The sequence below is a fragment of the Vipera berus genome, assembly GCF_964194415.1.
Source record: "Vipera berus genome assembly, chromosome: W".
In the NCBI taxonomy this organism is placed as follows: Eukaryota; Metazoa; Chordata; class Lepidosauria; order Squamata; family Viperidae; genus Vipera; species Vipera berus.
The window spans coordinates 72,516,282-72,541,257 of NC_138210.1; the positions used below are offsets into that span (position 1 = coordinate 72,516,282).

The window sequence follows — 24,976 nt, forward strand, 5'->3', positions numbered from 1 at the left end:
AGTGAAGACCCTGTCGTCCGGGTTGATTTTTATTTTTATTTTTGCTTCATCATAAAAGTTGTTACTCTCTGCCTCGTTTTTCCAGCCATTGATAAAACAAGTTCCGTATCTGAAAGTTTCCTGTCTCTTCTTGGCTCTTTGATAAGGTCTTATCAAGTGGCGTTAACCCATCCCGTGATCTCGATTCTCTCCTTCCATTAGGCAGGCTGAGCTGACTCTCCCCAAAAGACCCTGTGGAAACCCCACCCCGGGCGTGGATTCACCTTTGCCTAAAGTCCCCGTAGAGGATCCGGTTGGGGAATCCTTTCCGACAGATCCGGATCCCCTCCAGGACGCCATTGCAGCGTAACTGGTGCATGACCAAAGGGTTGTCCATGACACCTGAGAAAGAAAAAGACGCGAAGAGAGGAGGGGAAATTAAAAGATTATCCCCTTGGAAAGAGGCATCCTGGGCCCACTGACTGGATTCACACAACCACACTAAACCCGAAGGGCATAACAAAAACAAAACACACACACAAACACACACACACATACACACACACATACACACACACACACACAGGAGGGGTTTGTGCAATAGGCAATGCTCAAGAAATGAAATTAGAACAGGGGTCCTCAACCTCGTCAACTTTAAGACTTGTGGACTTCAACTCCCAGAATTCCTCAGCCAGCTTTCCCCAATCTGAAAGCCTGGCTCTCCCACCCCGTCAGCGGATCCCTTTTGATCCCACTGGATTACCGGGGGCCTTTCGTTCGTTGGGGATGATGCACCGCACAAAATGAGGGTGGGTGGTTTTGAGGTTGGCCATCAACTTGTTGAGGTTCTCCTGCCGGAAGAAAAAGAGGAGGAGGAGGAGGAGGAGGAAGGGAGGGGAGCAGGGCGGGGAAGGGAGGGAAGGGGAAGAGAGATAGAGGGAGGGAGGGAGGGAGGAGGGAAGGAGAGAGAAGAGGAGAGAGAAGGAACCGAGGGAGAGAAGAGAGGAAGGAAGGAAGGAAGGAAGGAAGGAAGGAAGGAAGGAAGGAAGGAAGGAGATGGGAGGGAGGGAAGGAAGATAGGAAGGAAGGAAGGAAAGGAAGGAAGGAAGGAAGGAGTAGAGGAGAGACAGAGGGAGGGAGGGAGGGAGTAAGGAAAGAGAGATGGAGCGAGGGAGGGAGGGAGGAAGGAGGGAAGGAAGGAGAGAAAAGAGGAGAGAGAAGGAACCGAGGGAGAGAAGAGGGGAAGAGAAGAGGGGAAGGAAGGAAGGAAGGAAGGAAGGAAGGAGGAGTAGAGTAGAGACAGAGGGAGGGAGGGAGGAAGGAGGGAAGGAGTGAGGAGGAGAGAGAGGAGGAGAAAGAGAAGCAACAGAGGGAGAGGGAAGCAAGGTAGAGGAGAAATGGGTGGGGGGATGGATGGAGGGAGGAAGGAAGGAAGGAGAGAGAAAGAGGCGAGATGGAGGGAGGGAAAGAAGGAAGGAAGGAAGGAAGGAAAGAGAGAGAGAGAGGAGGAGAGGGACAGGGAGGGAGGGGGAGAGAGAGAGAGAGATGTACATTGTGTTTCTCCTGGCAAACCCCAGTAAGCGCTAAACCAGTATTTCACCCCTGAGCTGTAGGGACCCCCGACTCCCAGAATTCCCCAGCCAGCACGCCATGTTTGGAACCCAAACCCCAACCCCCCGCTGTAAACCAGGTCCCCAAAGGCCCAGCTGCGGCTTCTAGTCAGAAAGGAGGTGGGCTCTGGGTGGGCTCTCCAAGCTCCCCCCCCCCGCTCCTCCCCCTGGGAAGCCTGGGACCCATCCTCCTGGTCCCGGGAGGGGGTGGGGGAGTCCCGTCTCCTACCCGGTGGAGCGCTGAGACCGTCTGGAAGGAGGAGCCCTTCTTCTTGGACCCTTTGCCCTTCCCGCCCTCTCCGCCTGGGGAAGAAGAGAAGGGCCATTGCAGAAGGATTGCTCCGTGGCAGAAGTCCAGGGAGTCCTCGACTTACGACTGTTTCCTTAGCGACCAAAGTTATGACGGCCCTGGGAATGATTTACAGCTAGCCCCGGAATGCTTACGGTCTTTCCGTGCCTTTCCTCTTTTCCTTTCCTTTCTTTCCCTTTCCTTTCTTTCCCCTCTTCCTTTCCTTTTTCTCTCTTCCTTTCCTTTCCTTTTTCTATCTTCTTTTCCTTTCCTTTTTCTATCTTCCTTTCCTTTTTTATCTTCCTTTCCTTTCCTTTTTCTATCTTCTTTTCCTTTCTTCCCTTTCCTTTCTCTCTCTTCCTTTCCATTTTCTCTCTTCCTTTCCTTTTTCTCTCTTCCTTTCCTTTTTCTCTCTTCCTTTCTTTTCTTTTCTTTTCTTTTCTTTTCTTTTCTTTTCTTTTCTTTTCTTTTCTTTTCTTTTCTTTTCTTTTCTTTTCTTTTCTTTTCTTTTTTCTTTCCTTTCCTTTCCTTTCCTTTCCTTTCCTTTCCTTTCCTTTCCTTTCCTTTCCTTTCCTTTCCTTTCCTTTCCTTTCCTTTCCTTTCCTTTCCTTTCCTTTCCTTTCCTTTCCTCCCTCCCTCCCTCCCTCCCTCCCTCCCTCCCTCCCTCCCTCCCTCCCTTCCTTCCTTCCTTCCTTCCTTCCTCATTCCTGATTTATAGCTTTGTGGGTTTCATCTCTCCCAATTGTCCTCTTTGCCTTCTCCAGGACATTCCCAAGATGCTGAGGGCCCTCAACCCCAGAAGATAAGGCCCTTTGGACCTCAACTGTGGACACCTCAACCATTGAGCAAAGAGCACCCTTATTCACCCTGAATGCCGGTCACCCCAACTCTTATTTTCCCCGAGTGGCGTTAATGCCAGCTCTCCAAGAGGAGGTCAAGAGGAGATGGTGGTTTCTGGGGCATCTTCAGATCAAGACCACCCTGGAGATGCAGAAGGTTAAAGCCCATCGTGACAAAATTCTCTCTTCCCCCTTCCCTCCCCATCTCACCCGCCTCGTTGCCAGCGTAGGTGGAGAAGAGCGTGGCCAGCAGCTTCAGGGCCGACTTCTGGTAGAGGGCCACCACCGTCTCGTTGAGCGGGTCCTTGTTCTTCTCCAGCCACCCATTGATGTTGTAGTCCACGGTGCCAGCGTAGTGCATCAGGGCAAAGTGAGCCTCCGGCTTCCCCTTGGTGTTGCGGGCTTTTCCGAAGTTGGAGGACTTGCCCAGGTGGTTATCATAGAGTTTGGCCTTGAAGGTCATGTCGCTGGCCTTGGGGAACATGCACTCTTCTTCCAGGATGGACATGATGCCCAGAGGCTGAGCCAGAATATGGAGAGAAAAGGGACAACAGTGAGGACGGAAAGGATGGCTGCCCAAAAAGCCAACACGGTGCTAGGCTGCATCAACGGAGGGATGGAATCAAGATCAGGTGAAGTGTTGATACCGCTTTACAAGGCCTTGGTAAGGCCGCCCTTGGAATACGGCGTCAGGTTTAGGTCACCACCATGGGACTGGAGGCTAAAACATACGAAGAACGGTTGCTGGAATTGGGTGTGTCTAGTTTAATGAAGAGAAGGACAAAGGGGGACATGATAGCTGTCTTCTAGTATCTCAGGGGCTGCCCCAAAGAAGAGGAAGTCAAGCTATTCTCCAAAGCGTCTGAAGGCAGGACAAGAAGCGACGGATGGAAACTAAGCAAGGAGAGAAGCAACCTAGAACTAAGGAGAAACTTCCTGACAGTTAGAACAATTAACCAGTGGAACAACCTGCCTCCAGAAGTTGTGAAGGCTCCAACACTGGAAGTTTTGAAGAAGAGACTGGACAGCCATTTTGTCTGAAATGGTCTAGGGTTTCCTGCCTATACTGATGAATTGTTCTCACTGTCAGGAAATCTCTCCTTAGTTCTAGGTTGCATCTCATCCTTGATTAGTTCCATCCTTCTCTGTTCCTCTTCTCTGCCCTCTTTCTCGCGTCTCAACATCTTGTTTACATTGTGGTGACCAAAACTGGATGCCGTATTCCAAGGGTGGCCTTACCCAGGCATTATCATCCACTTCTTATATTCACAGTCTAACCAGAAGCTGTGAATGCTCCAACACTGGAGGTTTTGAAGAAGAGATTGGACAGCCATTTTGTCTGAAATGGTATACGTCAGGGCTAGGCAACTTCGGCTCTTTTATGACTCATGGACTTCAACTCCCAGAATTCCTGAGTCAGCATAGCTGACTCAGGAATTCTGGGAGTTGAAGTCCATGAGTCATAAAAGAGCCGAGGTTGCCTACCACTGGTATAGGGTCTCCTGCCTGAGCAGGGGGTTGGACTAGATGACCTCCAATTCCCTTCCAGCTCTGTTATTCCTCCTCCTCCTCCTCCTCCTCCTCCTCCTCTTCCTCCTCTTAAGAACCGATTGGACTGATTGGGGATTGGACTAGAAGACCTCCAAGGTCCCTTCCAACTCTCTGATTCTGTTCAACCAGAAGAATCAGATCTTCCTGGAATCTGAATCCTCTTTCTTCTGCTCTCCAATGACCAAGGGGTTGTTCGGCTCCTAATAACCCACCTGTTGTTCAGGGAAGTTCCTCTGAGATACGCTTTGAGGAAGAAACGACACGAGGTTTCCCCGGTTCCCCAACTTACCTTCTCAATGAGGTCAATGCAGGCCTGGAGGTCCATGCCGAAGTCAATGAAGACCCATTCAATGCCCTCCTTCTTGTACTCCTCTTGTTCCAGCACAAACATGTGGTGGTTGAAGAACTGCTGGAGCTTCTCGTTGGTGAAGTTGATGCAGAGCTGCTCAAAGCTGTTGAACTGGGGGAGGGGAAAGGAAGTTATGGACCTTCGTGCAGGTGAGCATCTCCAGAAGATCAGACTTTTTTTTTCTTTTTTTCAGCAGGGACCACTACAGTTAGGTCAAGGCTCCAGGAAATTAGGGAGGGAGGGAGGAAGGGTGGGTAGATGGAGGGAGGGAGGGAGGGATGAATAATGGAAAGATGGATAGATGGGTGGGTGGAAGGGAGGGAGGAAGGAAGGAAAGAAAGAAGGAAGGAAGGAAGGAAGGATGGGTAAGTGAATGAGTGGAAGGAAAAGAGGGAAGGAGGGAGGGAGGAAGGAAGGAAAGATGGATGATGGATGTGTGAGTGAGTGGAAGGAAGAGGGAGGAAGGAAGGAAGGAACAAAGGAAGGGAGGAAGGAAGGAAAGATGGAAGGATGCATGGGTGGGTGAGAGAGTGAGTGAGTGGAAGGGAAGGAGGAAGGGAGGAAGGAAGGAAGGAAGGAAAGAAGGAAGGAAGCAAGGAAGGAAGGAAGGAAAGATGGAAGGATGCATGGGTGGGTGAGAGTGAGTGAGTGAGTGGAAGGGAGGGAGGGAGGGAGGAAGGAAGGAAGGAAGGAAGGAAGGAAGGAAGGAAGGAAGGAAGGACGGACCACCCAAAGTCAACCCACCAATGTAGGTTACACGGGTCTCCCCCTGCTCCCTGTAGACCCTGTTGTGACGGACTTACATCAAAGATCTCAAACCCTGCAATGTCCAAGACGCCGATGAAATACTGCCGAGGCTGCTTGGTCTCCAAAGAGTTATTGATCCTGACCACCATCCAGCTGAACATCTTCTCGTACACGGACTTGGCCAGGGCCCCGATGGAATAATACACCTGGGTGGACAGGAGGGGTCAGGGATTTGCACTGTGAAACATAGAATGATAGCGTTGGAAGGGACCTTGGAGGTCTTCTAGTCCAACCCCCTTCTCAGGCAGGAGATCCTACACCAGGGGTCTTCAAACCTGGCCCTTCGACGACTTGTGGACTTCAATTCCCAGAATTCCTCAGCCAGGCGTGCCTGGCTGAGGAATTCTGGGAGTTGAAGTCCACAAGTCATCAAAGGGCCAAGTTTGAAGACCCCTGTCCTATACCATTTCAGACAAATGGTTCTCCAGTCTCCTTTTGAAAGCCTCCAGCGATGGAGCATGGACAACTTCTGAAGACAAGCTGTTGATTGCTCTCACCATCAGGAAATGATTCCTTACTTCTATGTTGCTTCTCTCCTTGGTCAGTCTCCATCCATTGTTTCTCGTCTTGCCTTTTGGTGCTTTGGAAATTAGTATGACTCCCTCATCTTTGTAGGAGCCCCTCAAATATTGGAACACTGTTATCATGTCCCCCCCTGGTCCTTCTTTTCACTGAATTAGACATCCCCAATTGCAGCAACCGTTCTTTATATCAGGGCTTTTCAACCTTTTCACCCATTGTACCACTTTTAGGATATGGCAACATCCGAGGACCACCAGTCGACTAGCAAGGGGTCAAAAACTTGATGACAACCAAAAAAAAAAAAAAAAGGAAAAAAGTGATGAAGTACAGGTAGTCCTCGACTTACAACAGTTCGCTTAGTGACTGTTCGAAGTTACAACGGCCCTGAAAAAAGCCCCCCCCCCAAGCCACAGCCGAGCAAGACACCTGCCCGCCCGCCTGGCGGCGCTCTTCCTCCTGTCCGAGGTTTTCATGGTTGTGAGCATTTCTGTTGAGGATTGGCAGCGGGGATGGGGTGGGGGGGTGTTTGGTTTTTATTCCTCCCCCCCCCACCGTCTGCTGGGTGGTTGCAGCAGGTTTTGGTCACTTCACATGACCCTGGGACACTGTGACCGTCACAAATATGAATCAGTTGCCAAGCATCTGAATGTAAGTCACAAGACCCTGGAGATGCTGCAACATTCCAGCTGATCGGCGCTTCTTCTGGGCTCAGAAGCGCCGGGATCAGCGCCAAGATCCAGCCGGAGCCTGGCGCTGATCCTGGTGCTTCCGCTGAGCCCTGACAGCCCTGCAGCTCCAGCCGTCTCTCGCTCAGGCTTGTGCAGTGCTGCCACTGGTTCAGCTCCTTCCCCTCCCCCGCTACCACTTTTCTAGGATGGTTGCATACCCCCTGACAGGTGCCAACGTACCACAGGTGGTACCGTATTTTCCGGCGTATAAGACGACTGGGCGTATAAGACGACCCCCCAACTTTTGAGATGATTTTCATGGGTTAAAAAGTCATCTTATACGCCGGAAAATACGGTACCCGTACCACTGGTTGAAAAGCCCTGCTTTATATTTTTTAGCCTCCAGCCCCCTAATCATTCCTGTTGCTCTTCTCTGCGCTTTTTCCAGTGTCTCAACATCTTTTTTGTATTGTGGTGACGGAACTGGCTGCAGTCATTGTTTCATACCAACACCCCTCCGATAAAGGAGAACTTTCATGCCTCAGGGTTAAAATGAGGGCACCGTGCTGCTCTCTGTGCTTGGTTGCTTTCTTGCAGATGTTTCATGACCCAACTAGGGAACATCATCAGTGCTAGAAGGGAGTGTGGGAGGAGGAGGAGGAGGAGGAGGAGGAGGAGGAGGAGGAGGAGGAGGAGGAGGAGGATTACGATTGTGGGGTCCTTGGTGCTCTCTGAGATTGCTTGTTTTCTTGCAGATGTTTCATGACCCAACCAGGTAACATCATCTGTGCTAATTAGGTTCCAGTGGATAATGAAACATCTGCAAACAACAACCAGGCTCAATGAGCACCAAGGACCCCTCCCAACTTTTAATTTCCCACAATGCCACGGGACTCTGGTCTACCAGGAGCATCGTGGGACCCGATAAAGGCAACCTCCATCTCCCTTAAGCCCTTTCAAGTCCTCAAGTGGCCTCGGTTTAAAAATTCTTTTGGCATTTCTCTTCCTTCTTTATCTTCTGAAAGCACACAAAAGCCAGACTGGATCAAACCAATGTTGGTTTAGCTCCACAACAGCCGGACAGTCGCCTCCTTAAAGCCAATAATCAGGATTTGAGAATAGCAAACTTCCCTTAATCCTGCAAGCATACCTCAGTTGATTGATACCTTGATCTAAACCAGGGGTCTTCAAACTTGGCCCTTTTATGACTTGTGGACTTCAATTCCCAGAATTCCTCAGCCAGCGTGCCTGGCTGAGGAATTCTGGGAGTTGAAGTCCACAAGCAGGGGTTTTCAAACTTGGCCCTTTTATGACTTGGGGACTTCAATTCCCAGAATTCCCCAGCCAGGCACGCTGGCTGAGGAATTCTGGGAGTTGAAGTCCACAAGTCATAAAAGGGCCATGTTTGAAGACCCCTGATCTAAACCCAACAGAAGAGCAATCAAATCTATCAAGATTTTTAGACGGGATATAAATAAATAAAGGTAAAGGTAAAGGTTCCCCCGCGCATGCGTGCTAGTCGTTTCCGACTCTAGGGGCCGGTGCTCATCTCCGTTTCAAAGCCGAAGAGCCAGCACTTGTCCGAGGACGTCTCCGTGGTCATGTGGCTGGCATGACTAGACGCCAAAGGCGCACGGAACGCTGTTACCTTCCCACCGGAGTGGTCCCTATTTTTCTACTCGCATTGTTACGTGCTTTCGAACTGCTAGGTTGGCAGAAGCTGGGACGAGTAACAGGCGCTCACTCTGCTACGCGGCACTCGGGATTCGACCAGCCAAACTGCCGACCTTCTGATTGACAAACTCAGCGTCCTAACCCACTGAGCCACCGCGTCCCTTTTTTTATAAATAAATAAAAAGACATAAATCTCAGCTGGGATCACCTGCGATCCAAGGAATCACGAATTCGAGGCTAACCCTTCTTTTAAAACCCTGCACCAAAGATGCTGCTGTAGCCACTGGTATTTTTGCTTAATCAAAGAGTGCTTCAAAATACAGGTAGTCCTCAACGTATGACCACAATTGAGCCCAAATTTTCTGTTGCTAAATGAGACAGTTGTTAAGAGAGCTTTGTCTCATTTTTACGATTTTTCTCGCCACAGCTGTTAAGTGAACCTCCGCAGTTGTTAAGTTAGTAACGCGGTTGTTAAGTGGCCTCACTTTGCGTGTCAGAAGGTCGCAAAAGAGGATCACGTGACACCCGTGGGACGCTGCGACCGTCGTAAATAGGAGCCAGTTGCCAAGTGTCTGAATTTCGATCACGTGACCATCGTGTGTGTGTGTGTGTGTGATGCAACAGTCGTAAGTGTGAAAAACAGTTGTAAGTCACTTTTTTTAGTGCCGTTGTAACTTTGAACGATCACTAAAAGAACTGTTGTAAGTTGAGGACTATCTATAATAGCTCGGATGTTATTTATAGCCATTTTTCTCCAGTTTCCAGTGTTCAAAAGAAGAAATATCTCGCCAAGAGACCCGTTTCTCAGTTTCTAGCCGATGATGCCATGCCTTAGAAGGAGATCAAGCTGTCAGCCAGGATTTGCAAGCTGTTGTGTATTTGTGGCTTCCTTTGTGTTTTGGGATCCAGCTGTCAGGGACATAGTTGAAGGCCGTGGGTGGGACAGGTGTTTGCTGAGCCCGGCTCCCCCCAAATCCATAGTTTCAGGCCTGCTCGAATTGGGTATGTCTAGTGCAGGGGGTAGGCCACCTTGGCTCTTTTATGACTCGCGGACTTCAACTCCCAGAATTCCTGAGCCAGCATAGCTCAGCTTGGAAATCTCTCCCTTTCCCCTCAGCGTGGCTGGCTCAGGAATTCTGGGAGTTGAAGTCCACAAGTCATGAAGGGGCCATAGTTCCCCCATGCTGGCTCAGGAATTCTGGAAGTTGAAGTCCACAAGTCATGAAGGGGCCATAGTTCCCCCATGCTGGCTCAGGAATTCTGGAAGTTGAAGTCCACAAGTCATGAAGGGGCCATAGTTCCCCCATGTTGGCTCAGGAATTCTGGAAGTTGAAGTCCACAAGTCATGAAGGGGCCATAGTTCCCCCATGCTGGCTCAGGAATTCTGGAAGTTGAAGTCCACAAGTCATGAAGGGGCCATAGTTCCCCCATGCTGGCTCAGGAATTCTGGAAGTTGAAGTCCACAAGTCATGAAGGGGCCATAGTTCCCCCATGCTGGCTCAGGAATTCTGGAAGTTGAAGTCCACAAGTCATGAAGGGGCCATAGTTCCCCCATGTTGGCTCAGGAATTCTGGGAGTTGAAGTCCACAAGTCATGAAGGGGCCATAGTTCCCCCATGTTGGCTCAGGAATTCTGGGAGTTGAAGTCCACAAGTCATGAAGGGGCCATAGTTCCCCCATGTTGGCTCAGGAATTCTGGAAGTTGAAGTCCACAAATCATGAAGGGGCCATAGTTCCCCCATGTTGGCTCAGGAATTCTGGGAGTTGAAGTCCACAAGTCATGAAGGGGCCATAGTTCCCCCATGTTGGCTCAGGAATTCTGGGAGTTGAAGTCCACAAATCATGAAGGGGCCATAGTTCCCCCATGTTGGCTCAGGAATTCTGGAAGTTGAAGTCCACAAGTCATGAAGGGGCCATAGTTCCCCCATGCTGGCTCAGGAATTCTGGAAGTTGAAGTCCACAAGTCATGAAGGGGCCATAGTTCCCCCATGCTGGCTCAGGAATTCTGGAAGTTGAAGTCCACAAATCATGAAGGGGCCAAAGTTCCCCCATGTTGGCTCAGGAATTCTGGGAGTTGAAGTCCACAAGTCATGAAGGGGCCATAGTTCCCCCATGTTGGCTCAGGAATTCTGGAAGTTGAAGTCCACAAGTCATGAAGGGGCCATAGTTCCCCCATGCTGGCTCAGGAATTCTGGAAGTTGAAGTCCACAAGTCATGAAGGGGCCATAGTTCCCCCATGCTGGCTCAGGAATTCTGGAAGTTGAAGTCCACAAGTCATGAAGGGGCCATAGTTCCCCCATGTTGGCTCAGGAATTCTGGGAGTTGAAGTCCACAAATCATGAAGGGGCCATAGTTCCCCCATGTTAGCTCAGGAATTCTGGGAGTTTAAGTCCACAAGTCATGAAGGGGCCAAAGTTTCCCTCATGCTGGCTCAGGAATTCTGGAAGTTGAAGTCCACAAGTCATGAAGGGGCCATAGTTCCCCCATGTTGGCTCAGGAATTCTGGGAGTTGAAGTCCACAAATCATGAAGGGGCCATAGTTCCCCCATGTTGGCTCAGGAATTCTGGGAGTTGAAGTCCACAAGTCATGAAGGGGCCATAGTTCCCCCATGCTGGCTCAGGAGTTCTGGGATTTACAGTCCACGAGTCATAAAAGAGCCAAGGCCTAGTTTAACCCTTGGCCTAGTTTAATGAAAAGAAGGACTAGGGGGTGACATGATAGCAGTGTTCTCCTCGACTTACGAATAAGCTTGTTTAGTGACCGTTCAAAGTTACAACAGCACTGAAAAATGTGACTTATGAACGTTTTTCATAGTTACGACTTTTGCAGCATCCCCCGTGGTCACGTGTTTCAAAATTCGGACGCTTGGCCACTGACTCATGTTTATGACGGTTCCTCCCTGTCCCAGAGTCATGTGATCCCCTTTTGCGACCTTCAGACAAGCAAAGCCAATGGGGGGAAGCCAGACGGACTTAACAATTGCATTACTAACTTAACAACTGCATTGATTCACTTAGCACAACAGTGGAAAGAAAGGTCGTAAACCCGCTTGACGAATGTCTCGCTTAACCGCAGAAACGTTGGGCTCAATTGTGGTCGTATATCGAGGACTGCCTGCACTGAATTCGCCCTCCTTTGCACTGAGGAAACGGGCCCTTTAAGAATTGGAAGGCAGTAGTTCAACAGATGCTGTTTTCTCAGTTGTGTAGCTCCAGGGAAAGTTCAGCCAAACCCAAAGACTTCCCTGTTGGACAACTCCGACCCAGCCTAGGAAGAGGAAGCATCCTTACCTGTTGGACATTTTGCCCTTTGGTGACATATTCGTTGCCAACCTTCACCCGGGGGTGGCACAGCCCTTTGACCAAGTCGGCTGAGTTGAGACCCATCAAGTAGGCAGATTTATCTGCCTCTGGAGAATAAAAGAAACGGTTCCGGCAAATTTCATGGGAACATAAAACAAGAAAGGTGAAATATATCCTTTTCTGATGTCCTCTTCCTTCCATTACAAGTCTTCTGCTTCTTATGACACTCCGAGAAGACCTCCTCTATCTTTCTTCCTCCCAAAATGTGTCCCTGCATCCAGTGGAGCAACACAACTGGAGAAGGCTTTTGAGGAAGACCTTTTCGTACCATCTACAACTGCTCCAGCCCTTTTTCCTTTATCCTAAGGTCCATTGCTTTCTCACTGTTAGAAATTCTGTTTTTCTAGGTAGCAACACATAGCAAACAAAGAGCACTGTCACCATGTGCTTTACTGCTTTCACTGTTTAACTGTAACAGGAAACTCTTCTTAGAAAAAAAGAGCATAGGGCTAGGGTTATGTCACCATGAAGCCGGAGAGCAAAATGGACATCGCCAACACAGTCGGAGTGCTTGGGTATGGTTAGGAGGGCACTGACTTTTCTAGGCTGCCCTCTCTATGTTTCCTGGTAAAATACATGGGAAAATCCCATTGGAGGAGAATTCCACTTAGGGTTAGGTCACCATGAACTCGAAGAGCAAAATGGACATCGCCAACAAATTTGGAGTGCTTGGGTATGGTTAGGAGGGCACTTACTTTTCTAGGCTGCCCTATCTATGTTTCCTGGTAAAATACATGGGAAAATCCCATTGGAGGACAATTCCACTATAGAGTATATAGATCCAAACTTGTGAACACTGCCATCTACTAGCTGAATATCACTATGGTTGTTGCATGGAAATGCATTCCAACATATCAATTCCAACACTCACCCTCTGTCCCATCAGGCTCAGCCTGTTCTTCCCGTTGCTTCTGCTTGTACTTCATGTTCCCATAGTGCATGATGGCGCCCGTCAACTTGTAGACACCCACTTTTTCCTCAGGTGTGAAGCCCAGGACGTCAAAGGCACTCTGAGTGGGAAAGAGGTGAGGGAGCAGGAAGAATCAATGTCCATGAAAAGTGAAGAGGAGGACGTAGGTTGTCCAGCTTGCTACCCATTCCTGAAAGGTTGGTGAACCTCAACCCAAAGTCAACTTACGTCGGTGGCCATTAGCTCTTCGGAGTCATCGATGGAGGCCACAGTTACTTCTCCTTGGGAGACGTAATGATAGTCGTAAGGGTTATTCGTGACCAGGAGGAGATCTGGTAGGAGAGGATGGGAGGAAAAGGTAAAATTATGAAATGAGCTTATTCCAGTGGTGGGATTCAAATATGTGAACAACCTATTCTCTGTGTGGATGCCACTTCCGGACGTCCGTTCTGGGCCTGGGGAACAAAAAAATTAGCTACCGGTTCTGCCAAAGTGGTACGAACCGGCTGAATCCTACCACTGGTTTATTCATAAAACAGGTGGTCCTGGATTTACGGCCACGATGGAGCCCCAGATTTCTGTCATTAAATGAGACATTTGTTAAGGGAAATCTTACGATCTTTCTTGCCGCAGTTGCTAAGTGAATCACTGCGGCTGTTAAGTTAGTCACATGGCTAAGCAAGGACCATATTTGACTTCCCACTGGCTTCCCCACTGACTTTGCTTGAAAGGAGGTCACAAAAGGGGATTGCATGGCATTGGAGCACAGCAACAGTCATAAATACGAGCCAGTTACCAAACATCTGAGTTTAGATCACCTGATTATGGGGATGCGGTAAAGGTCGTAACCGTGAAAAATGATCATAAGTCACCTTTTTCAGTGTTGTTGTAACTTTGAACCGTCACTAAATGAAAAGTTGTAAATTACAGACAAATTGAGAGAGAGAGAGAGAGAGAGAGAGAGAGAGAGAGAGAGAGAGAGAGATGGATATGGATAGATAGATAGATAGATAGATAGATAGATAGATAGATAGATAGATAGATAGATAGATAGATAGATAAACTTGCCCAGAAGTTCCGGCTTCTTATTGGACAGGATTTGATAGAAGATGTGGTAATTTCTCTCAGATTTGAGCTGAAATATCACCCGGGACTTCTCTAAGAGATCTAAAAACGAGAGAGAGAGAGAAAGAAAAATATAACAGAGGCTAGGTAAAAATGAGAAGAAGAAAAGAAAAAAAAAACGAAGAGACAAAAAGATGAACGAATTTGAAATGAGATACGAAGAAGTGCTTGATTGAAAAAAAGTGTCTGTCAAGAAGCGCCCGATGGATAGATAAAATTTTTTGAAAGGGAAGCTAAAGGTTGGGTGGAAATACAGACAGAGGCGCAATCAATTAGGTCTTATTGAGTTCAAGGTGATTCATGTTTGAAACTCAACTTGATCGTGGCTGGGAATAATTTATAGCCCTTTCAGTCACCGCTTTGACCTCATTCATCCATCTTATCTGCTGTCTTTCCACTTCTGAGTCTTTCCATTTTCTATATAAACCATTTTCCTCAGCTGGAACTGCTAAAATTCTCAGCCAGTATTGGTGGGTCAGGATTAGAGATGGGAAAGCCTGGGGGGAAAAAACTGAAAAAATTGGGGGGAAAATAGTTTCCCCCCCCATTTTCCCTCCCAAATGGTTTTGGAAAAAAACAACAAAAAAAATTTCCCCAATTTTTCCAGTTTTTTTTCCAGGCCTTTCCATCTCTAGGGCTCAGGACCTTACTGGTTAGGAGGCCCTTAGGCTGGACGTGGGCCAGGGAACGAAGATGGACATAATAATAATAATAATAATAATAATAATAATAATAATAATAATAATAATAATAATAATAATAGAAGAAGAAGAAGAAGAAGAAGAAGAAGAAGAAGAAGAAGAAGAAGAAGAAGAAGAAGAAGAAGAAGAAGAAGAAGAAGAAGAAGAAGAAGAGGAAGTTGGAAGGGACCTTGGAGGTCATCTAGTCCAACCCCCTGCTCAGGCAGGAAACCCTACCATTTCAGACAAATGGCTGTCCAGTCTCTTCTTAAAATAAAATAAAATAAAATAAAAGTTTTATTAACCAGGGTGACTTACATGTCTCAATATCAGCGGATGCCAACTTGCCTGTTGCTCCGAAATGAATTCGGATGAATTTACCCTAGGTAGAAATACGAGTATAAATAGGTTTGAATCAGATCTTCCAGTCCTCAACTTATAACCATTTGTTTAGTGACCGTTCAAAGTTATGACACTGAAAAAAGTGACTTAGGTCTAGTCCTCGCACTTACAACCGTTGCAGCCTCCCTCGCGGTCACATGATCAAAATTGGGATGCTTGCAACTGACTCATATTTATGACAGTTGCTGAATTCCGGGGTCACCTGATCCCCATTTGCAATCTCCCGACAAGCAAAGCCAAAGGGAGAAGCCGGATTCATATAACGACCATGCAATTCACTTAACAACCGCAGTGATTTGCTGGGTTCACTTAACAACCGTGTCACTAATTTAACAACCGCAAGGATTCAACTTTAACAACTGCAAGGATTCAACACCAAGAGCCTTGGTGGAGCAGTGGGCTAATGCCTCCTTAAGTAACACCAGCTGCCTGCAATTAGTGCAGGTTCGAGTCCCACCAGGCTCAAGGTTGACTCAGCCTTCCATCCTTCCGAGGTAGGTAAAATGAGGACCCAGATTGTTGGGGGCAATTAAGCTGACTTTGTAATAATGCCGCTTGGGAGGGGGTGTGAAAGCCCTAATAAGCAGGCATATACATAGAATGAAGGCTACTGCTAAGCTTGTAAGCCGCCCTGAGTCTTCGGAGAAGGGCGGGATATAAATGGAATTAAAATAAAAAAATAAAAATAAAACTGTGGCAAACAGGTCGTAAAAGCAGTTGTGACTCCCTTAAAAATCACTTCGCTTAGCAATGGGAACGGTGATCCGAAGTGCGGTCGTAAGTCGAGGGCTAATTCTAAAGGTCATCCTCAACCTATGACCAAAATCGGACCCAACATTTCTGTGGCTAGGTGAGAGCGTTGTTAAGTGAATCACTGCAGTTGTCAAGTTTAGGGAAGTGAGTCCGGCTTCCCCCTTGACTTTGGTCGCATAAGGGGATCACGTGACCCTGGAACGCTGCAACTGTCATAAATATGAGTCGGTCGCCAAGTGTCTGAATTTTGATCGTGTAACCACCAGGATGCCGCATCCCTTGTCCGTGTGAAAAATGGTTGTCAGTCCCTTTTTTTAGCGCTGTTGTAGCTTGGAACGTCACTAAATGAACTGCCGTAAGTCGAGAACCGCATGTACTATGGAACTGACTGATGGCTTCTGTAAGATGGCAGCTTCTTCAAGGTCTACCTAACCTTGTGGAGTAGGAAGAGAAATGAGATATTTTCCTCCTTAATGCCCTCCCACCATGATTAATCTAGCCCAGGGGCAGGCAACCTTGGCTCTTTTATGACTCGTGGACTTCAACTCCCAGAATTCCTGAGCCAGCCACGCTGGAGGGGAAAAGGGAGAGGTTACCAAGCTGAGTCATGCTGGCTGAGGAATTCTGGGAGTTGAAGTCCACAAGTCATAAAAGAGCCCAGGTTGCCTACCCCTGATCTGGAGGAACCTCTGGAGATCTTTTCTTATTTAAGTCCAACTTTAGACTCGGAACACTCACAAAACGGGAAGAATTGTCGTTCCTCAAAGTTTTGGCGTTGCCGAAGGCTTCTAAGGCAGGATTGGCCTGGATGATTTGATCTTCCAAGGTCCCCTAAAGAGGAACCAAACAGACAAAAAAGGAAAAAAAAATCCAGATGAGGAGAAAGATAATTTGCGTTTTCATCCCATGTTTCCGTAGAAACGGTTCCCCTATTCATGAATGAGGCAGTACAACAGTGTTCCTCAACCTTGACAACTTGAAGCTGGGTGGACTTCAACTCCCAGAATTCCCCTTTCCTGGCTGGGGAATTCTGGGAATTGAAGTCCACCCTGTTTAAAGCTGCTATGAAAGAAGCTTTCCCAGGTTGATGTTCTCCAGCTTCTCCAGGTTGATGTTCTCCAGAAAATGCTAGGAACATCTTGTCAGGAGCATGCTAAGAAAGAAGCTTCCCCAGTTTGATGTTCTCCAGCTTCTCCGGGTTGATGTTCTCCAGAAAATGCCAGGAACATCTTGTCAGGAGCATGTTATGAAAGAAGCTTCCCAGTTTGATGCTCTCCAGCTTCTCCAGGTTGATGTTCTCCAGAAAACGCCAGGAACATCTTGTCAGGAACATGCTAAGAAAGAAGCTTCCCCAGTTTGATGTTCTCCAGCTTCTCCAGGTTGATGTTCTCCAGAAAATGCTAGGAACATCTTGTCAGGAACATGCTATGAAAGAAGCTTTCCCAGGTTGATGTTCTCCAGCTTCTGCAGGTTGATGTTCTCCAGAAAACGCCAGGAAAATCTTGTCAGGAACATGCTAAGAAAGAAGCTTCCCCAGTTTGATGTTCTCCAGCTTCTCCAGGTTGATGTTCTCCAGAAAACGCCAGGAACATCTTGTCAGGAACATGTTATGAAAGAAGCTTCCCCAGTTTGATGTTCCCCAGCTTCTCCAGGTTGATGTTCTCCACAAAACGTCAGGAACATCTTGTCAGGAACATGCTAAGAAAGAAGCTTCTCCAGGTTGATGTTCTTCAGATGTTAGGCTACTAGCCTCATCACCCATAGCTAAGCACATCTGGAGGGAACCAGATTGGGGAAGACTCCTGAAACCCCCAAACCTTAAGAAAAACTACCTTGGGGGAGGTGGTGGCCTCTTTCTTGCGGTCCCCGATGGCAGCGATGCTGGCAAAATACTGGATGACTCGTTTCGTGTTGACCGTCTTCCCTGCACCGGATTCTCCACTGAAAAGGAGACAGAATAAGGGGGGCGGGGAAGGGGGTATCTTTGATTTATGACTTCTTAAGCCGTCCCGTTTTTTAAAAAAACGAACTCCTCCAGCTTGTAAAGCTGTAGTTCGAACGTGCACTTTGATACTCACGTGATGAGGATAGATTGATTTTCTCGATCTGAAAGAAAACGGCAATTGTCAAGATAGTGTTGGGATCGGAGTGGAGCTGAATTTAAACCCGTTAATGCATCTTCGACAATGAATGGCGAGCCGACACCATCCAGAGGTAGGTTGCTAAGTGGATTGTTCCCAATTTTAGGACTGATTTGGTGACAGTTCCTAGGTTAGGTTGTTGTTCACTGTTAGCTTGTTTGTCTGAGTTGGTACTTTCTCGATTGGGGTGTGGTTTACCTCTTGATTGTTGATCTAGGTCAGGGGTCTTCAAACCTGGCCCTTTTATGACTTGTGGACTTCAACTCCCAGAATTCCTCAGCCAGGCACGCCTGGCTGAGGAATTCTGGGACTTGAAGTCCACAAGTCATAAAAGAGCCAAGTTTGAAGACCCCTGATCTAGGTGTTAAACTCTGGGTGTTGATTGCTGGTGAGGAGGTTTGGGGGGGTCTTTTGGTTTCCTTTCTGGCTTTTCTGATTCTGACTTTTCAAAGGTATGTAGTTGTTGCTTATCTCTGTGTGCCTGTTGATGGCTGATTTGTCTGAGTGCCAGGCTTCCAGGAATTCTCTAGCTTTTTTGGACTTGGCTTGGTCACAGGGGTAGGCAACCTTGGCTCTTTCATGACTCGTGGACTTCAACTCCCAGAATTCCTGAGCCAGCCACGGTGAGGGGAAAGGGAGAGGTTTCCAAGCTGAGCCATGCTGGCTCAGGAATTCTGGGAGTTGAAGTCCACGAGTCATACAAGAGCCAAGGTTGCCTACCCCTGGCCTAGGAGGCTCACACTTTCCCAATTGAAACTATGTTAAGTCTGTCCATGTCTTGGGAAGTTACTAACAGCCTAATCGAGGAACCACTCCCAACCACACCCACAGGGCAGGCCACTAGTATATACAAAGAGAGCAGACCCCACTCTCTTCCACAGTGCATGAGGTTACCTCGTTGGGCCATGAAATGTCTGCAAGAAGACAGCCAAGCGCAGAGAGCCCCAAAGACCCCGCAGGCCCCCTCCCCCTCCTCTTCCTCCTCTCTGCAAACCCCCCTCTCTTCTAGCACTGATGATGTTCCCTAGTTTGGTAATGAGATGTCTGCAAGAAAGCAACCAAGGACCCCACAGGCCTCCTCCTCCTCCTCCTCCTCCTCCTCCTCCTCCTCCTCCTCCTCCTCCTCCTCCTTCTTTCTGCAAATCCCCCTCCCTTCTAGCACTGATGATGTTCCCCAGCTTGGCAGTGAGACAGCTGCAAGAAAACAACCAAGCTCAGAGAGCACCAAGGACCCCACAGTTCTCCTCCTCCTCCTCCTCCTCCTCCTCCTCCTACCTGTCAACATGTATTGATACGCGTTGTCGGAGATGGAGAAAATATGGGGAGGGGCTTCGCTCCTTTTTTTTCCCCTGTAGGCAGCCACAACCTCAGCGTTGTAAACCGGGAGCCATTTGTACGGGTTGACCGTCACGCAGAAGAGGCCTGAATACGTCTGCAGGGGTGGGGTGGGGTGGGGAGGAGGAAATAGCAAAAAGAATTTTTTTTAAAAAATGACCCAAAATTGCATGATTTGAAGCATAATTATAATCTTCTTCATCATCATCGTCGTCGTCATCATCATCGTCATGATCGAAATGACTCAATAGGTAGACAAAAATGCCAAATCCAGTCTGAACGTCTGGCTGACTATGCGATGAATAATAATAATAATAATAATAATAATAATAATAATAATAATAATAATAATAATAATAATAATAATAATAATAATAATAATAATAATAAAGTTGGAAGGGACCTTGGAGGTCATCTAATCCAATCCCCTGCTCAGGCAGGAAATCTTATACCAGGGGTAGGCAACCTCGGCTCTTTTATGACTCATGGACTTCAACTCCCAGAATTCCTGAGTCAGCTATGCTGACTCAGGAATTCTGGGAGTTGAAGTCCATGAGTCATAAAAGAGCCGAGGTTGCCTACCCCTGCCCTATACCATTTCAGACAAAATGGCTGTCTTCTTCCGGATTATTCCTCCCACCTGGTGTTCTTCACACTGGGTGAACTCTGTCTTCCACGATTCTCAGCCATGGCCACGCTCACTGAGGAATTCTGGGAGTTGAAGTCCAAACATCCGGAGAAGTTTGGCTCAAGGAATTATTTGGTGCAGGGACCTGTAAGGGCAACCTGGAGGTGGCGTTGGAGAACAGTTCCACACAGGTAGTCCTCGACTTACGACCATAGTTGACCCCAGAACTTCTCTGGCGAAGTGAGACATTTGTGAAGGGAGTTTTGCCCCATTTTTATGACCTTTCTTGCCACAGTTGTAAAGTGAATCAGCGCAGTTGTTAAGTTAGTAATGCAATTGTTAAGTCAATCTGGCTTTCCCCCGCTGACTTTGCTGGCCAGAAGGCCACAAAAGGGGATCACGTGATCCTGGGGGAACGCTGCGACCCTTGCAAATACAAACCAGTTGCCAAGCACCTGAATTTTGATCACGGGACCACGGGGGGAGGCTGCAAAGGTCGTTAACTGTGAAAAACGGTCATAAGTCACATTTTTCAGCGCCATTGTAACTTTGGTCACTAAACGAAAAGTTGTAAGTTAAGGACTAGCTGTATTTGGCAAGAAAGAAACAGGTTCCACAAAATACACCGGTAAAGAGATCTTTTTCTTCCTAATTCATAAAAAAAGCAATTTTTTTTTTAAAAAAAGCAGTTGTGACATTTGTGTTGATACCCAACCGGAAACACATTTTGCTCTCCTAAAAGGTCACTGTACCATGTGTACAGTTTGCCATTTATTTTTTAAAAAAATGACGTGTCCTTTTCATTTTTCCTTGGATGATATATAAATACGAAGAATATAAATAAGAATTGATTAGATTTCTAAGACCAACGGATTAAAAAAAAAAGATTTGAAGGGCTTGTAAAATTCAATCCTAGCAAAGCCTCTTGACTTAGGCTGACCTGTCTCTTGGTATTATCAAAATTGCAAATGTGGTATTGGACCAGTTTAAGGAGCAGGGTCTTGTGAACATCAGAAACAGAATCAGAATAGAGCTGGGAGGGACCTTTGAGGTCTTCTAGTCCAACCCCCTGCACAGGCAGGAGAGCCTATACCAGGGGTCTTCAAACTTGGCCCTTGTGTGACTCGTGGACTTCAACTCCCAGAATTCCTCAGCCAGGCGTGAGTCACAAAAGGGCCAAGTTTGAAGACCCCTGGTCTGGATCCAAGCCCGCGGTTTCATCAAAATGGCTGACTGAGGAATTCTGGGAGTTGAAGTCCACAAGTCACAAAAGGGACACGTTGGAAGACCCCTGGTCTGGATCCAAGCCCGCGGTTTCATCAATATGGCCAACTGAGGAATTCTGGGAGTTGAAGTCCACAAGCCATAAAAGGGCCACATTTGAAGATGCCTGCTTGTGGACTTCAACTCCCAGAATTCCTTAGCCAGGCACGCTGGCTGAGGAATTCTGGGAGTTGAAGTCCATAAGTTATAAAAGGGCCAAGTTTGAAGACCCAGACCATTTCAGACAAATGGCTGCCTGAAAATACTTTCCAGTCTGCTCACCTGCGTCTGATCATTGGCAAGCTACAGATAGCCCTTGACATATGACCATATACGTCCTCGACGTATGATGACAGCTGAGCCCCAAATTTCCCTTGCTAAACGAGACAGTTGTGAGTTGTGCCTCATTTCACGACCTTCTTCAGCGTTGTTAAGCGAATCACTGCTGCTGTTCAGTGAAATGTGCAGTTGTTAAGTGAATCCGGCTTTGCTGGGAAGGTCGCAAATGGCGATCGGGTGAGCCCTGGGACAATGCAACCATGCCGGTTGCCAAGGGCCCAAATTTTGATCATGTGACCCTGGGGTGCAATCTACATACCGTGCATTTATGTACAGTGCAATGCAATTTTGCAAAAAAATGGACTTTGAATGCATGATTGTGGCCAACATCTTGACTTTTTTGACCTCTCTTCCTTCCAACACCCCTGTGTGGGGACCCAAAGGTGTTTATTTCAAAAGGCAACTGGACTTTGTTTTGCCTTGAAATCGTTTCGCTCCTCATCCAGGAAGCTTCTTCAGTTCTGACTGAATGGTGGAGAACGGAAGGATTTCTATTCCTTTACAGTCATCTGGTCGTTAGTACTCCCTCTGAGAGTCGTTGAGGCCACTTAGAGGTTTATTTGTGCCTTCGGGGTCCCCTGAACCAGAGTGCAAATGGGTGTGCAACCTTCTTGGAACTCTCGAAAGGACTGTGTTTACCCAAGATAAACCTCCAACGATTCTCAGAGGGAGTACTAATGACCAGGTGACTGCAAAGGAACGTAAATCCTTCCGTCCTCCACCATTTCAGTCTGAACTGAAAAAGCTTCTTGGGTGAGAAGCAAAACGTCTTCAAGGAAAAACAAAGTCTAGTTGCCTTTTGAAAAAGCACCTTTGGGACCACACCATCAGCTGGATGATGGTGAATCTCCATAGACACCTGTAACGGGACATCAGCCGAGATCCTCAGCTATGTGGGAGTTGTCAGGATAATGATGTAAAGGCTAAACCGCTCATGTTAATGATGTGGTGTAAGGCAGATGATGCAATAATAGGAATGACTCAGCAGGTGTGTGTATCCCTTTAAGAGTCTTGAGTATAAAAGGGAAGCTTTTTGCTGGAGTCTTTTTCTCTCGTCCGTTTGACTGCTGTTACTGCTGTGCATTGGAGTTTGCTGTTTCACCACGTTACGCATTTTGTTTCTATATTTGTAGATAGGTAAAGGTAAAGGTTCCCCCGCACATGCGTACTAGTCGTTTCCAACTCTAGGGGCCAGTGCTCATCTCCGTTTCAAAGCCAAAGAGCCAGCGCTTGTCCGAGGACGTCTCCGTGGTCATGTGGCCGGCATGACTAGACGCCAAAGGCGCACGGAACGCTGTTACCTTCCCACCGGAGTGGTCCCTATTTTTCTACTTGCATTTTTTACGTGCTTTTGAACTGCTAGGTTGGCAGAAGCTGGGATGAGTAACAGGTGCTCACTCTGCTATGCGGCACTCGGGATTCGACCCGCCAAACTTCCGATCTTCCGATCGACAAGCTCAGCGTCCTAACCCACTGAGCCACTGCGTCCCTCTTTTGTAAATAGCGCCATATAAACCACCACTTAATATGGGCCACTGTTTACTGTATTTACTCCCGGCTTACCTCAGCTCAATAAGACTGTGCATGCTCTGACCAGGAGTGCTTCGGGGAGAAAATAAACCCTTGTTTGGAGTGCAGCAACCAACAACGGACATGTTTTCACTCACATAGATCATCCAGGAGGCGTAGCGTTCCTTCAGGTTGTAGAGCACGGCCGGTTCGTGCAGAAACGTCAGCATGGCCATATCCTCGATCTTGTCGAACTTGGGCGGATTCTGCTGGTGGATGTCGGCCTCCCTCACCGTCACTGTCTGAAAAGGGTCAGGAAGAAGGAACAGGGGTTGGCCGGGTGTAAGGGCCCGCGACAATGTCCTTGGGAGACAGGAGGAAAAGCTGCAGGCAAGGCAGCAATCAGATCAGGGACAACTCAACCCATGGAAGGAAAAGGGGAATGGGAAGCATACCGGAAGTTTCCCCTCTCCCCCCCCCCCTAGTTTTCTGGAAAGTAACACAACCACGGAGTCGGAAGGAACCTTAAAGATCTTCTAGTCCAATCCCCTGCTCAAGCAGGAGACCCTATGTTGTTTCAGACAAATGGTTGCCCGATCTCTACTTAAGAACCTCCAGTGATGGAGCACCCACAACTTCTGGTGGCAAGCTGTTCCACTGGTTAATTGTTCTCACTGTCAGGAAATTTCTCCTTAGTTCTAAGGTTGCTTCTCTCCTTGACTAGTTTCCATCCGTTGCTTCTTGTCCTGCCTTCAGGTGCTTTGGAGAATAGGTGGAAACCCCCCCACACACACACTTCTCTGTGGCAGACCCACAAATACTGGAAGATTGCTATCATGTCACCCCAAATCCTTTTGGCCCAAGAAAAGCAGGAGAGAGGTGCTTTCAGACTGGAAAAGACACCATGTAAATGTAACATTAGTAATCGTGGTTTGTGCTTCTTGGTGGACTACCTCAAAGGGCTGACGCCGAAACTCTTCTCAAGACCCCAGAAGGAAACTTTGGAAAGTGGGACTATCCATCTGGCATCCCTGGAAAGATACTAGCTCCTCTCAATTCTTTGAAGGCCTTGATATTCATCCTTCACTCTCGGTCGAGATTCCACCATAGAATCTCCTTCCTTGCTCTTGACTCCACACCTTTTCAAATGTTGTGAATCACGATTCTCACCAGCCCATCTTGGACCATCATCTCAACCATCTCCCCACCCCCACCACCCCCGTTGTCATGTTCCTTCTGGAACCCATCTTTCCCAAAAGTTCTCACTTGTCCACCTTGGAGACCATCCCAACCATCTCCCCTCCGTTGTCCCCTTCCTTCTGGAACCCCCACAGAAATTCCCACCAGTCCACCTTGGAGACCATCCCAACCATCTCCCCTCCATTGCCTCCTTCCTTCTGGAATCCACCTTCACCCCCAAATTCCCACTTGTCCACCTTGGAGACCATCCCAACCATCTCCCCTCCGTTGTCCCCTTCCTTCTGGAACCCCTCCAGAAATTCCCACTTGTCCACCTTGGAGACCATCCCAACCATCTCCCCTCCATTGCCCCCTTCCTTCAGAACCCCCCTTCACCCCCAAATTTCCACTTGTCCACCTTGGAGGCCATCCCAACCATCTCCCCTTTGTTGCCACCTTCCTTCTGGAACCCAGCTTTTCCACCGCCACTTTCTCCGCCCACCTTGCCGCTCTCCGTCTGCACGGTGATCATGGCTCCTTCCCGGCTCATCACTTTGCCCTTGACAAATTCCTCTTTCTCGTCGGGCACAAAACACTCGTTGCGGCTGTCGAAGGGCCGAGTCTGGGCTTCCAGGCGCTCCTTGTCTGACTTGCGAAGGTAAGGAGCCGCGGCTCCGAAGTCAGCCATTGCTGCATCACCCATTCTACATCGCCGGAGGAAAGGAAGGGAGAGCAGGCCAAGAGGGAGATTGAAGAGAAAGGGATGCACAATCCCACACAAACACGGAGTGAGTGTTGGACAGTGGCCCTTGCACTTTTGTGGTCCTAAAAGCTTGAGCAACTTTTTTTAAAAAAATATTTTATTGGGTTTTCTTTAAAATAACAATCTCCAGTGCCTGGTGTACAGTGTGTTTTCTTGGTTTAAATATTTGAAAAAACAGCAACAATAATAATTAATTAATAGTCAGTAATGACTGATCTTTATAATTGCATAATTAGTATATTAATTAGTATTATATTTCTTTGACCTTCCCTTCTCCCAATTGTATTCTTCAACCTTAA

General features: G+C 47.8%; 1 protein-coding gene across 1 annotated transcript in view; it reads right to left on the minus strand.

The window, feature by feature from the left end:
• The window catches only part of LOC308676165 (myosin-6), a gene marked incomplete at its 5' end in the record, with an annotated part of 60,374 nt that extends 35,757 nt beyond the window's left edge, over nt 1-24,617 (minus strand). Inside the window, 17 exons of the mRNA XM_081341914.1 lie at nt 264-381; nt 743-830; nt 1,819-1,892; nt 2,928-3,237; nt 4,558-4,728; nt 5,421-5,570; nt 11,579-11,697; nt 12,522-12,660; nt 12,789-12,892; nt 13,629-13,727; nt 14,684-14,747; nt 16,259-16,351; nt 17,353-17,461; nt 17,599-17,626; nt 18,937-19,093; nt 22,894-23,037; nt 24,417-24,617. Of these exons, the coding sequence (XP_081198040.1) occupies nt 264-381; nt 743-830; nt 1,819-1,892; nt 2,928-3,237; nt 4,558-4,728; nt 5,421-5,570; nt 11,579-11,697; nt 12,522-12,660; nt 12,789-12,892; nt 13,629-13,727; nt 14,684-14,747; nt 16,259-16,351; nt 17,353-17,461; nt 17,599-17,626; nt 18,937-19,093; nt 22,894-23,037; nt 24,417-24,617 (2,168 nt within the window). The remainder of the gene's footprint in view (nt 1-263; nt 382-742; nt 831-1,818; nt 1,893-2,927; nt 3,238-4,557; nt 4,729-5,420; nt 5,571-11,578; nt 11,698-12,521; nt 12,661-12,788; nt 12,893-13,628; nt 13,728-14,683; nt 14,748-16,258; nt 16,352-17,352; nt 17,462-17,598; nt 17,627-18,936; nt 19,094-22,893; nt 23,038-24,416) is intronic.
• Nucleotides 24,618-24,976: the final 359 nt, after the last annotated feature.